At 43.1% G+C, this 14,198-nt stretch overlaps 3 protein-coding genes across 11 annotated transcripts in view; 2 read left to right on the top strand and 1 right to left on the bottom strand.

Annotated features, from left to right (window-relative positions):
• Positions 1–2: 2 nt before the first annotated feature.
• Positions 3–6,160, bottom strand: LOC110490495 (forkhead box protein M1). 8 transcript variants are annotated; one of them, XM_090200785.1, is made up of 9 exons: positions 5,975–6,160; positions 4,229–4,741; positions 3,970–4,118; positions 3,551–3,745; positions 3,235–3,363; positions 3,018–3,074; positions 2,649–2,700; positions 2,355–2,524; positions 3–2,249 (listed from the first exon to the last, which is right to left on the bottom strand). In XM_090200785.1, exons 2-9 carry the CDS (start codon positions 4,695–4,697, stop codon positions 1,443–1,445), a joined length of 2,028 nt encoding a protein of 675 aa, XP_090056911.1. In that variant the 5' UTR covers positions 4,698–4,741; positions 5,975–6,160; the 3' UTR covers positions 3–1,442. The 8 variants fall into 8 exon arrangements, with proteins under 8 accessions (XP_090056911.1, XP_021419584.3, XP_021419587.3 ...); XM_021563909.3 differs by lacking the exon at positions 5,975–6,160 and adding an exon at positions 5,464–5,667; XM_021563912.3 differs by lacking the exon at positions 5,975–6,160 and adding an exon at positions 5,464–5,667 and having other exon boundaries at positions 3,033–3,074.
• LOC110490497 (RAD9, HUS1, RAD1-interacting nuclear orphan protein 1-like) lies at positions 6,026–7,194 on the top strand. The gene is made up of 3 exons (XM_090199042.1): positions 6,026–6,208; positions 6,371–6,607; positions 6,869–7,194. The coding sequence occupies exons 1-3, from the start codon at positions 6,026–6,028 to the stop codon at positions 7,061–7,063; spliced, it is 615 nt and encodes a 204-aa protein (XP_090055168.1). The 3' UTR covers positions 7,064–7,194.
• Positions 7,195–10,361: 3,167 nt separating this feature from the next.
• LOC110490493 (tubby-related protein 3) overlaps positions 10,362–14,198 on the top strand; it is a 38,512-nt gene continuing 34,675 nt past the window's right edge. Inside the window, exon 1 of one of the 2 annotated variants that reach the window (XM_021563906.3) lies at positions 10,362–10,798. In XM_021563906.3, the coding sequence (XP_021419581.1) occupies positions 10,779–10,798 (20 nt within the window). In that variant the 5' untranslated portion in view covers positions 10,362–10,778. Of the gene's footprint in view, positions 10,799–10,897; positions 11,827–14,198 lie in introns of those variants that run through there. The other variant, XM_021563905.3, reaches the window with a different exon arrangement.

The following is a 14,198-nucleotide window of genomic DNA, read 5'->3' as shown; positions in this document are numbered from 1 at the left end:
GAAACTGTGACATTAATTTATTCCATTTACATAGGATTCATAAAACAGACATGCTTTTCTTAAACATCCCCAAATTTACCCATGTCAGTTTCTCCCCAAACCTCCCTCTGGGGTCTGTTGTACTGGTCATGTAATAAATACTGAGCCAGAATGTAAAAGTTAGTGAATATGATGTGGTGTTCATGCCTCTTCCAGTTTATCATACTTTTAAATGATATGGGACAAGAAACCCAGGACTGTGTGAATCTAGTCAAGTTAAGACATCTAAACCCAACCAATGTGAAAAGGAGCAGCAAAGTCAGCGGGTTTCACTGTAGTCAGCACACCCACCCAAAAAGAAAAAAGGCACTTTAAACATTTACATTAGCTACAGTTTCCAAGACACCAATACTGCAAAGATAAGAAAGTCAATCACCAGCAAGCCCATGCCATGATATTAAACACTAGCAGACAGGATGCTCCTTAAACTAACCTGAATGTGTCCACCACAAGCACAGCTAACAAAGGAACTGAGAAGAACTATAAAAAGCCATACATCATTCAGAATTTGTCATATACAAATGATGCCGTCTTCCTTTCCCATAACAAAGTAACAACTATTAACCTTTGATCAAGATAAAACCATAAACTCATGCATTAAATGTTTAAACCTTCTAGCCAAAAAACTTCCAATGACAATTCAAACATTTTTTTTTATTCAAATATATTTCCCTTCTACCCAGACGGAGTAACAGAGGAATAGAAGACATCACCATACTACTTTATGCTTTTACATAGTGAGTAAGAAACTACTACCACTCTTTAAAAGTTCACAAAGCAGATTGGACATTGTGTCATGCCTAGAATAAGTTACAAAAGTGCACTAGAATAAGTGTTGACTTGGTCAATCAAAAATGGCATCTCCTTTGGGTGTAGACAGTCCTTGTTGTTTATTACTTTCTCTCATTGGTTGATCATCATGTACATCATGTTACGTCCTTTCAGAGGTCCAATCAAATGGAGACTCGCTCAGGCACCACATCTTATATTCTAGCATGGTAGTGTCGGTCTCACTGGATAGTTTGATTTATCTATGTATAAATGTACATTTTAAAGAGCAAAACATATTACAAAATGTGCAAATTAACATACATATTCTATGCAGGCTACACAACATACTTTTCGGTTCTCTAGTAGTTCCTTCAAGACTATCGTGGGAGGCAGTGAATTGTAATCAACATATGGTCGCTTAAGCTTGTTTCATGAAGCACAACCATGAGAGAGGAAAAAGACTGGTTAGTTTTGACAAAGGCAACCAGCGACAAAGGAAAAAAATCTAAGTTAGAAAAACTCCCACATTTACAGATTGGAAGATGATGTGAGCAGCTTGGGTAATGATGAGACTATGGCATCCTCATCTAGCAAAGAACTTTGAAAGGGTCGTGCTCTCTGCTCGGCAGTGGCTACTTGAGTTCAGGGATGAGCTGAGACCAGCTGATGTTCCCCATACCCAGATCATCATCCTCCAGGCCAGAGAAGCTGATATCCACCAAGATCTTGCTCAGGCTGTCGTTCATGGTGTCCAGGACCAAGCCCTCTGTAAGGGAGCGGTTAGCTGTGGAGGGACCCCCGATCTGGAGCACTCTGGAGCAGCCCTGCAGACGCTCCGGCCCCGGGGAGCAGGTGTCGGTGGGGCCAGCCGCAGATGAGGAGCGTGCAGAGGTGAGCAACTCGCGAGGGGAGTTGAACAAGGGCAGGTCCTTAAAGGGAGTGCTACTGAAGCTGAAGGGGGTGTGGTCATAGCGGTGCGGGGTGAAGTTGGGGCCGGGGGTGCGGATGGGGCTGAACTCCAGCATGCCGCCTCTCTCCTTGCCCAGCGGGGTCACCTTCCAGGGCTCTAACAGCACAGTGGGTGGCTTGCTGGGGGTGGAGGAGGCTGGGTGGCTGCTCTTGATGGGGGTCTTGAAAGAGAATTCCCTGCAGGGGCTGTCAGGCTCCGGCCGGGGATCGAGCTCGGCGTCCTGGAAGGCGGAGCCGTCGGAGGCCAGGCCCGAGTCGAAGAAGGTGCTGTCGGGGAAGAGGAGCACGGGCTCCTCATTGGAAGGCAGGACGAGGCGCTGCTTGCGACGGGAGCTGCTGACTTCCTTCCTGGTGTTGGTCAGAACAGCCCTAGGGGCAACGGAGGTCAGGGGCACACAGACCTGCTCCTCCTTCATCTCCTCAACTGGAGGAGCATACAGCATCACTGTGGAGGCATCACTGTACGTAACCTGCCAAACACAGTCCCAGCGTATTAATTTAATAACTATAGGGAATCAAGTAACCTCCCGGCACTTCACAATAAAAAAAAACGTATGGTGATGGTGAGACTTTACCTTGGGAGCTATACGGACCCTCTTGCACCCTCCTGAGGAGCTAGATTTCTGGTGGGGGGCAGAGAGGGGGAGCTGTGTGGACGAGGACAGGAATAGTGACTGGGTGAAAGGCAGCTGGATGGGGACCAGGTAGGAGTCTGCACGAGGAAGAAGGGGCTTCATCTTCCTCTCTGAACATATGGATGGCAGAAAAAAATGTAATGAGGCAACAGCTACACATCAATAATTTCCAACTCTCAAAAGTTTGGTAATTGTCCAGCTGCTTGTTTCCCCCCACGTCTTTCCCTCACTCACCAGGGACACTGGCAGATGTTTTCTTGATGTCAGGAGCAATTCTCTTTTGTTGCTGCGGGAGACAATTGAGATGTTAACTTCTTATTCCCAACACAACTATTCTAATTGAAATGGTCCCTTTCTCTTCTCAAAGACAACATATGAAGACGGCATGAGTTCGACCTGTGTAGAAGAAGTTACTGACTATGTACGGTGGTCCTGTGATGCCTGCCTCTCTGCCTACACCTCGCATCTCCCCTGAAATTAATTGTCAGCTTAATGAGCTAAACAAGAGCAGATGGAAAGCATGTCCTGTCCTCTCTCCGACTGTCCTGTCCTGTCCTCCCTGACTGACTGCCACAGATGAAAAGAAGGGTAAAACGATCTTACATGTTGTTCACAGACCTGCATGGTCCGAGACGAGATGGAAGTTGGATCAGACTCAGTCTGTGGGGGTGGACAATTGGTCAAAAGGGGCAGAGTTATCATAGAGATGAGTAAATATCAGAGTTAAGACCGTTATATGCAGGGATTTGTGGAGTCCCATAGTTGTAATTGGCCAGCGACAAAATATGACTTAGAACAGAAAAGTGGGTATCATGCTGACCTTGTAAACCTGGTCAAGAGTAAGGCAGCGATTGGCCTCTGGGCGGATGGTCCAGTAGGAGATCTTGCCATCTTGTGTTGTCTCACGGATGAACATGTCATGCAGGGAAAGATTGTGGCGGATGGAATTCTGGCAAGGAGCATAGACAATATCAAACTAAGAGGATGTGGCTTATGCCATTGTCAATTATACAAGTTTTTGTTGGGTGCTTAAGGGGTATTCTTCTGCTTCTATTGTTACACAATCTTGTCCTCAACTACTACAGTGACACCAATAAAAATCTATCTGTGACCGAGGGCTTATTGTGGATGTTTACCTTCCAGCCTGGCTTGGCCACCTTTCTGAAATATGGAAAGTGATCCTCAATCCAAGTGTAGATCTCTTTCAATGTCATCCTCCTGCTCTTCTTACTGTTGATGGCAAACTGAATCATTGCCATGTACGAGTAGGGTGGTCTCTCTGACAAGGGGTCTTTTACAACCATGTGTGCTTCCATTCGCTCACTTTGTGACTGTGTGCAAAACAGAACAAAAGAGAGGTTGGCTTTGTTTGGCCTATTTAGATACTACTCTTTGAAGACTCAACAAATGCAGCAAGCACACAGAACTAATATCACACTTGAGTGCAACACTCTTGATAAACATATAACACGTTGCTGGTGACACCCTCCTTGAGCATCACTGTTTACATACGTCCATTGACAATCACACCGAGAAGCTAAAAGAGGAGCCAAACCTGGAGAATCTGTTGGCAAGTGTCATGATTCTCTTTGTTGGCAGCTTTCTTAGCAGGATCTGGTTCAAGACCGTCTGTATTCATCCTCCCAAGCCACTGGATGTTAGTAAGGCTGTCGTCTAGAGGACTGCAATCAAGGTCCCTATTCACTGTGAAATAATAAAAACTGTGCGCATCAACAATGTTCATCAAACAGTTAAACAACACCTGAAAAGTGGAGGGTAATTTAACCCAAAATCATGAAAGAAAATAAACATACATGGTTTAATTGTAGTCAAAGTCCTAGTATCCTTTAGGCAGTCCATTGTTGTTGCCTTCTCTAGCTGTGTGACAAGAGCCATGCTACCCCTACCAGAGCTGCGTCCTCTCATATAGCTAGGTTGACAGAAAGAATCTGCACCATCGTCGATACAGCCGCCACCACTTAGAAGGATGAATTTATTTGGTCCTTGAGAGCCACACTCCTTCCCCTTGGCAGTGAGGGCCCCAATTACACTCTGAAGGTCTGCAGTTTTGGGGATGACGACCACTTGTGTGCCAGGCATAGTGGGATGGTCCATGATGCGGATGCCATCAGGAAAGCACTGGCCACCTGAGGGTTTGGATGTGGATGGTTCCTTGTGTCGTAGTCCATCCGGCTCCTCAATTGAGCCATTGGTTGGTTCATTTAGCTGGAAAGGAAGCTTCCTCCTCCTAAGGATCAGGGGCCTTCTTGGGCTCTGTTTCATTTTGCTCAGATTACAGAGGCTGGCCCTTTGACTTCACTTGATGTCTGAAGAGATAACAGGTAACGTTAAAGTCACAACAACATTTCCCATGGGGCAGAAAAAGCTGGTTAGATTAGAGCTAGTTAGCTATAATGGTTAAATGATTGCGAAACTGATCTGATGACGAATCAGGTGCTGACAACTTTTTACCTGAGTTGATATGCTGCAACTAAGCAGCAAGACTGTCGATGCAAAAGCTGTTAGTTCAAAAAAAATATCCAAGGTTCTTTTGATGGTTAAATTAAAGTAGCGTTAGCTAGCTTGCGTAACCTGGTAACAACGCCGAATTAAATGTATTTCGGATATGGATCACATCATGAACTTATGTTTCCCATATTTGCGCTGACGTTACTCTAGTAACTTGCTAACTTAACTATACTAAAATATGTTGGATTGTTTCAATTAAAAATAAAGCAGCCAGCTAATTGTTACTATAGCTAGCTAGCTAACGATTTTAGAATAGAAATACCAGTCTTTCAAATATCAGCTATGGTTATGACGCAGTCTTCTAGAACATGATGGTGTTAGCTAAATTAGATAGTTGCTAATCCACGGGTTTATAGTTAGCTAGCTAACATACAAAGGTAGAAAAATATTCCCCAAACTAACGTAAACTAGTAGTTAGCTAGCTAGCGGTAGTAGTTAGCGCGTTTAGTTTGTCAGCTAACTTTAATCCAGTTAATTAGCCAGCTAACTAGCAACTTTAACCATGTTAAAAATAACAAACCTTCATATTATGGTGAAGCGCTTTTGTTCTGGGTTACTTGACTCCTTAATTAAACAATGACAATCGAAAATGAAAGTTGATAGGTAGGTTTTAGATCTCTACCTCCTTTCATTCAGTGTGAAAGGGAGTTTGAATTTTGGCGCAGTATTTGCGATTCCGGTCATGTGGTCTTTGCATATCCAATGGACTGAACCCAGTGGATGTGAAAACCAATCAGCGTTAGCCATTATGTTAACCACAAGACATGGAGGACAGCGGAGCAAATGCCAAAGCTGTGTCCTTTCTGATTCTGACATTATTTATTCAAAACATTGATAACTAGCTACTTCTGACATGCAGTATACACCCAGGTACGTCGTGTGATATACGAAGGCGTACTGTGTTCATGGAAGGGTACTTCACTCGTATTTTTGTTGTAGCTAACTAGCTACTTAACCCAAAGCAAGCTATAGCGTTATAACGTTTCTTATATACCACATCTGTTCCACACTGCATTACTTTGATACGTCACCTTATATTTCACCTTCTTTTCATCTCATCAGCTCCTCAGCCATGATCTCTGATGCCCCGTAAAACAAGAAAGACATCTTTGCCAAACTCACAGAAGCCGTCGCTGTTGTTTTTTGATCCACCACTTGATGACGCCAGATACCTCAACGTGCCTCAAGTGAGAGGCGTACTCAATCCCAAGTCATTTCTGGTTGAGGAGAAGCGACAGAACAGCTGCACAACCTGTAGTTCTTGGGTAATCACAGTTTAGGATAACTGATCATGTGTATGATGATAATCAATCATGTTTTTAATGTAATTATTTACTATCTTCTGAATGTTGTCCGTTCAAACCATAGACTATAAATAATGTATAACTAACATGTTCAAAGATGTCTCGTCTCTCACTCAATTTCAGGTGAGTCCACAGTTTGATCAACTACCGCCCCCTGCACCCAGAGGAAGGCGAGGGAGGAAGAAGTGCCTCTCTGCAACAATAATTATTGACAGGAGTTCTCAGTTATCCAGAAAAAAAGTTGTATTTGCAAGTTCCAAGCCTTATCTTTTCAGAGAAGGTCAACAGTCCAATCTCTCCTTGCAAGCACATAAGGTCAGTTCTCTAAGTACAGAGTACCTAAGTAATCAAGATGAAACGTAGACACCAACACCGATAACTTCTCTCAGGAAAGGGACAGCTGAGAGGAGACGGTTGTCAGAGGTAACACTGGAAGATGCAGCATCAACCTCTAGCAGAGGTTGGGTTCTTAGAACGTCAGCTGCCAATGTTGCCAGACATTGCAAGAGCCCAGCGTCATGCTCTGCTCGGACTCCTGCCTCAGCAACACACCACACCCCTGGCACGGACAATGTCTTGCCCACCTGATGTAGAGACTCCAGAATTACACCATGATGGTAGTTCTTTCTTCGCCTCCTGTTGCCTGCGTCACAGCCGATGACCCCGCCACACACCGTGACTTCAGAGATTTTAGCAACAGACACCCCAGAGAGGGACTATGGAGTCAAGGTTACATGGAGGAGGAGGAAAGGGCTGATGAGGTTGCTGAGGGACCGAGGTTATCGTTCAAGTGCAGAGGCACTGATTAGCATCTAATCAATATAACTGTAAATATTGACATTTTATCATCATGTTCTGCAATTAACACTGAATTGTAGTTAACACCACATGAATACATTAGTCCACTGATTGAAAGTGATATGTTGCAATGACTATAATATTATAGAGTCCACTCAATTGTTTTGCTGCTTAAGATAACTTGGCATGTTGTCCATGTGCAGTTGGTAGTTCAGCCCATTATGGATGCGGCTCTGTCTAGGTTCTTGTTTTCTTTGTACCCTGGGTCCACATTAAATCATTATTATTTTTATTGGTTGTTTTTCAATTTAACATAAATACATAATGAATTTCTGTGGTGTGAGTGTTACAACACTAGCTAGTAACTTGGGTATAAGTAGAGGGGTCTATTTACTAGCTACATGTGTGGTAACATGTCATGCAGAAGCAAAGAAACCTGTCCAATCACTCAGCCTATATAACTTGCCATCCAATATTATTGTCAGTGTTGCCAACTTAGTGACTTTGTTGCTATATTTGACGAGTATTCAGACCCCTCTATCGTCACATTTTCAAAATGTCTATTGGAGACTTTGAGGCTAACGTGAAAGCACGTATCATTCTTACTCTTCTCAACGAGCAGCGGGTGCTGCCGTGGGCCCCACCCCGTCCCAAAGCACTCACAGGCGGCCCAGTCCTCGCGCAGCAGTCCCTCCCAGCTGCAGTCAGAGCAGGAGATGTTCACCCCTCCCCGTCCAGACTGCAAATGGATTGCGCATGTGGGAAGCTGCCACTGGCTGATCCTGCCCTGGCTTACATTCAGGGCGGGATGCAAATGTAAAATGTTCTTTGTCTAAAATAAATCACTGCACAAAAATAAATCACTGCATTTGACTCACACTGCCTCAGTCACTTACTCACCTTGTCCACTGTGTGTGTGCCTCTCTGTAACATAAGCTAAACATCTAGCTGGCCAGCTCATCATGTCTGAGTCTAAACTGTTCACTCAAAAATACAGAAAGGAGTGGTAATTAAAACCTGAATTCAAAGGTTGGTTGAAGCCGTTTATTGGAGATGATACACGGGCATACTGGCTGTATTGTAAGGCTGATTTCTACGCCAAACTTAGTGATGTAAAAAACACATGACAACTCAAAAACATACTCAAAAGGCAAAGCCTTATAACAGTTCCACTCAAAACAAGCTGCCATTTATGATTAAAAAAATTGACTCTGCAAAAAAGGCTGAGGCCACTATGGCATTAGCTATCGCTGAACACTGTTCCATGCTGGCATGTGATCACATTGGAGATGCATGTAGAGCTGCTTTCTCAGACTCCGCTGCTGCTATCCACTTCAAAATGCACAGGACAAAGTGCACAGAAATGATTAACGGTGTTCTAGCACCATACTTTCTGAAAAAGTTGGTCACAGATGTGGGTGACCAGCGTTTCAGCCTCCTCCTCGATGAGTACATGGATGCAAGTGTTTCTACGTACCTGGGGGTTGTGATAAAGTACTTTAGTGACACCAAGCAGACAACCGTATCAACATTTCTGGGGCTTGTTGAGTTGGAGGGAGGAGATGCTAAATCTATAGCCCGTGCTGTTGTGGCTTTCCTCTAAGTGTTTTCTTAAAAAAGAGAAACTCCTGGGGATAGGAACTGACAATGCCTCTGTTCTGACAGGGATTAACAATGGGGTCCATAAAGAGCTGAAGGAGGAGTATGGCCTCAAATATCTGGTTCTTATTCGCTGTGTGTGCCACTCTGCAGCTTGCTGTAAGTCCTGCTTCCAATAACACCATCCCCGTAGTGTGGAGTACTTGGTACGAGAGACTTATAACTGGTTTTCAGTGTCTCCAAAGCGCAGGGAGGCCTACAAGGCCATATATGAGACCATCAACTGTGGGGGAGAAACCTTTACAGATAACCAAGGTGTGTGCCACATGTTGGCCCTCCATTGAATCCACGGTTTCACGCATTTTGGACCAGTGGGAGGAGATTAGGCTGCATTTCACAGTCACCAAGTCCAGTGAACACTGCTACATGGCTGAGGTTCTCTACTCTATGTACAGTGATCCTCAAAGAGGAGAGCAAGTAGATCATCTTAAGCTACTTGACCTCTTGGTTCACCTGATCAAGTCTGTGAGTAGCAGGGTGCTGAATCCACTGGCAAATGTTGATGTACTCAAAGGGCCAATAGATGAATACATCAGTCCCAAACCGTACCTTGGATACCTTTTTGAGTCAAAGGCAGCTGAGTTCCACCTTGCACCTGAGGATAAAAACAATGTCAGAAAGCGGTGTGTAGCCTTCACCATCTCCCTCATTAATGAGCTGAGGGTGAGACTGCCGGACAACATCGAAGCATTGCAGTACATGTCAGTTTTCAATGTGGAGGAAACTCTAAAGCACAATAAGAGCCTTGGAGAAATAGAAAAAATAGCCAAGGTCCTTGGCGACTCAAATGCGGAGATAGACAAGATTGTCCAGCAATGGCGTGCCATCCATCTTAGTAAATGGAATGAGACAAAAACACACTGGGCTTCTGGAGTGAGATTTGGAAGTTCAGGGATGCAGCTGATATCAACCCGTTTCAAGAACTTGCCATGGCTGCTGTGTCTGTGTTGTCCTTGCCAAACTCGAATGCTGAAGTCGAGAGTGTATTCAGCCAGATAAGTGTGGTAAAAAGCGAACTTACAAAACGGATGTCCTTGCAGACCCTTCACTCCATCCTGTACATTCGATATGAACTGAAGCTGTCTGGTGAGGCTTGCTATGAGCACCAGCTGCCTGATAATGTTTTGGAGCTTTTTGGCACATCAGCTGCTTACTCATTTAAGTCAGCTCCCTCAGTTGCTGAACCTGCCATAGAGAGCCCTGACCAAAATGACGGTGACCCACTCTTTCTGTGAGCCAGCACAGCCTGTGTGTGTGTGGAGGGGGGTCTGGAAAAAAAACAACTATTAACCTGAATTTTTCTATTGTCTCTTTTTGGTCCATTTAGATTGATAATGTAGATTGTATACAAAAAAAATTAAAAAATGTTATGGTTAAAAATGTTCATGTTTTACTGTGACTTGTTGTAGCCTCCTAAGTGGACCCTACGGTTAAAAACCAAATCAAATTAAGAAAACTAAACAAAAAAAATAAACTACTAAGTAACTCCGCCAGTGTCTCTTTTGGGTCACTTTTGCCGGTCCCAAGTTCAGATAAAGGAGGAGGGTTGGAATTGTGACATAAAAAAAAACTATAATTTTTTTTTTTCTTTTTCTACCCCCTTTTTCTCCCCAATTTCGTGGTATCCAATTGTTAGTAGTTACTGTCTTGTCTATTCACTACAACTCCCGTACGGGCTCGGGAGAGACGAAGGTCGAGAGCCATGCGTCCTCCGAAACACAACCCAACCAAGCCGCACTGCTTCTTAGAAAGTTAATTTGTAGTTCTAAACATATTTAGGGTGTTTTTTTTACTAACCTTTTGTCTCTCCCGCGACTTTATTCCTCTCTCCTACAGCATCCATCACAATTACATGCACATGGCCAATTATGCAAATTAGGCGATGGCGTCATTTAGCGACTTCTAGGACACTAGCCAATAGCTACTTTCCTTACTGAGGAGTTGGCAACACTGTGTTGTAGTCATGTGCGGTAACTAGGGCTGTGGGGAACAATTTTCCAAGCGTGTCAAGGAAAGTTGTCTGCTGCACCAGAAGGCCACCACCAGCTGGGATCCATAGCAACCGTGGATAAACATGAGTTACTACAGCATAAGGTAAGTTTAAAAAATAAATAATATATATATATAGATAGTTCTTATATAGATAGTTCTTATAGTTCTTTGCCCATGATATTATGTAGACATGCGGTGACCAAATTTGATGGGCGAAGTGTGTCTGGTGGGTGGTGCGCGAGACTGGTCTGTCACTTAACTTTTTCAGAAGGCAATGCTGCTCGAGAAGACTGATGCTAGTTTGGCTAATGTTAGGCTAGCTAGCTAACGTTTCTTGCTTGCCTGAAGATAGCGTGCTCGGTGAAGAGACTAGAACAAGAGGCTGAGTGGTAAATCAATCATGGAAGATAATACCAAGCACAAACTAAAATACATATTTTTCACAACTTTAAATGTAGCTAACTATTCTATTTTTCTTGTCAGGAATCAAGCAGAGTTAAACGCTTATTTTTAACGATTTGGGCATCGTTTTTATCACGAAAAGGAAGCATGAGCTCGTCAGTGAATTGTAGCTAGGAAAACTCCATCGATTGTTAGCTAGCTAACGTTAGCGTGCGTGTTAACGGTTTAAGCAGAATGCACACAATTATTCATGGTTTGCTCGTAAACCTTTTGATTCATGTTTTGTAACAGTAATGTGTTTGAAAATGAGAAAGTATTTTTAAAATGTTAACTTGTTAGCTAGCTACAACGTTCCATCTGAAAAATGTCAAAATTGTATGAACGTGCATGTTGACAACGGAGCTATAACGACGTTATAAACATCTGTCAAGGCTCAAGTCTTGAATATGTTGGGTTGCTAACGTTACATTATTGCGTCACGAAAGCCATCAGATGGGGAATATATTACACTCGATTTCTCGAGTTACTGTGGCTTTGTCATAGGAGCTTGCGCCATTGTCCTTGGAGACGGCACCGCAGAAATGTGGGTACTATAGCAGCTTGCTAAAAAATACAGTATTAGGGCCTATGAGGGGGGCAATCTTGGCAACATCACTCGGCACGGTCACCACCAAAGAAGTCTCCCGAAACGGAAGAAGTGACAGGATGAACAACATCAACAAAAGCAGGTGAATCAAGCTAATGTCATAGCATAATGATTGTATGGCTCTGTGGCCAACATGGGGACAATCGGATGTTGAATGGATGGTTCAGTTCGTGGTTAATGATGTGATAGTTATGTGATATGCTACATGGAGGCAATAGACAAATTACAATATGTCAGTCAGAGTAGGATTATTATTTAACACTACCTGAACCCTTCTGCATAACAGAATCAGCTGTCATAAACACAGTCATGACAACTTGTCATTAAAATGATAATTTACTTTATACTGTTTATGACCCTGCTTTTTGCAACTTAATTTCACCCTGTGAAGTTGAGTGTCATTTAGGGATTCTTAATGCTTATTTCACAAGCAAACATTTTCCTTATGCTGTGCATTTCTGGTCAAAATAATGACACTCCTCCCCCATATTATTGTGGATTGGAATGTAGTATGGCTGAATGTTATGTGACTATCTGGAGGCAATAGAGAATTCCACAGTCTTTGGTTTTTAAAGAGTGCCCACAAATGTTGCAATACCATTGCACCCACAACAAACAATATTATTGGCTATTCCCTTTGTGACATTAATGCACACTGTGGAAAAGGGCTCAGGACAATTAATAGGCAAACATGTTGACACAAGAACTATGCAATCTGGTTTCCGAGCTGGTCATGGGTGCACCTCAGTCACGCTCAAGGTCCTAAACGATATCATAACCGCCATTGATAAAAGACAGTACTGTGTAGCCGTCTTCATCATCCTGGCCAAGGCTTTTGACTCTTGTCAATCACCGCATTCTTATGGCAGACTCAATAGCCTTGGCTTCTCAAATGACTGCCTCGTCTGGTTCACCAACTACTTCTCAGAGTTCAGTGTATGAAATCGGAGGGCCTGTTGTCCGGACCTCTGGCAGTCTCTATGGGGGTGCCACAGGGTTCAATTCTCGGGCCGACTATTTTCTCTGTATATATCAATGATGTCGCTCTTGCTGCTGGTGATTTTCTGATCCACCTCTATGCAGACGACACCATTCTGTAAACATCTGGCCCTTTTTAGTTTATTAATTTGACCTTTTAAAAAAACAAGCACATATAAAACTTAAAAGCCTTACATGCACATGAATAAAATCATTGAGGATAACACACAATAAAGTCTGGGACTTATTTCCATTGTGGTCCTCTTGAGACAAGATGGCTAGACAAGATCAAACACAGTATGTCAGTGAAATAATAAAACAAAAACATAGAAGAAGAACACCTACTGTAGGTAGGAGCAAGCCCATGTAATGCTTTGTAGGTTAGCAGTAAAACCTTGAAATCAGCCCTTGCTTTGACAGGAAGCCAGTGTAGAGAGGCTAGCACTGGAGTAATATGATCAATTTTTTTGGTTCTAGTCAGGATTCTAGCAGCCGTATTTAGCACTAACTGAAGTTTATTTAGTGCTTTATCCGAGTAGCCGGAAAGTAGAGCATTGCAGTAGTCTAACCTAGAAGTGACAAAAGCATGGATAAATTTTTCTGCATCATTTTTGGACAGAAAGTTTCTGATTTTTGCAATGTTACGTAGATGGAAAAAAGCTGTCCTTGAAATGGTCTTGATATGTTCTTCAAAAGAGAGATCAGGGTCCAGAGTAACGCCGAGGTCCTTCACAGTTTTATTTGAGACGACTGTACAACCATTAAGATTAATTGTCAGATTCAACAGAAGATATCTTTGTTTCTTGGGACCTAGAACAAGCATCTCTGTTTTGTCCGAGTTTAAAAGTAGAAAGTTTGCAGCCATCCACTTCCTTATGTCTGGAACACATGCTTTTAGTGAGGGCAATTTTGGGGCTTCACCATGTTTCATTGAAATGTACAGCTGTGTGTCATCCGCATAGCAGTGAAAGTTAACATTATGTTTTCGAATAACATCCCCAAGAGGTAAAATATATAGTGAAAACAATAGTGGTCCTAAAACGGAACCTTGAGGAACACCAAAATTTACAGTTGATTTGTCAGAGGACAAACCATTCACGAGACAAACTGATATCTTTCCGACAGATAAGATCTAAACCAGGCCAGAACTTGTCCGGAGTTTCCGGATTCGACCATATTAATTACCTAAGGCTCGTATTTCTATGTTATTATGTTATAACTAAGTCTATGATTTGATAGAGCAGTCTGACTGAGCGGTGGTAGGCACCAGCAGGCTCGTAAGCATTCATTCAAACAGCACTTTCATGCGTTTTGCCAGAAGCTCTTCGTTGTGCGTCAAGCATTGCGCTGTTTATGACTTCAAGCCTATCAACTCCCGAGATTAGGCTGGTGTAACTGATGTGAAAGGGCTAGCTAGTTAGCGGGGTGCACGCTAATAGCGTTTCAAACATCACTCTCTCTGAGCCTGTGGTTGTT

This window comes from Oncorhynchus mykiss, chromosome 15, assembly GCF_057628025.1.
Source record: "Oncorhynchus mykiss isolate SJ-2025 chromosome 15, ASM5762802v1, whole genome shotgun sequence".
Classification (NCBI taxonomy): domain Eukaryota; kingdom Metazoa; phylum Chordata; class Actinopteri; order Salmoniformes; family Salmonidae; genus Oncorhynchus; species Oncorhynchus mykiss.
The sequence above is the reverse complement of the archived record's forward strand: the minus strand, read 5'-3'. Positions and strand labels throughout refer to the sequence as shown.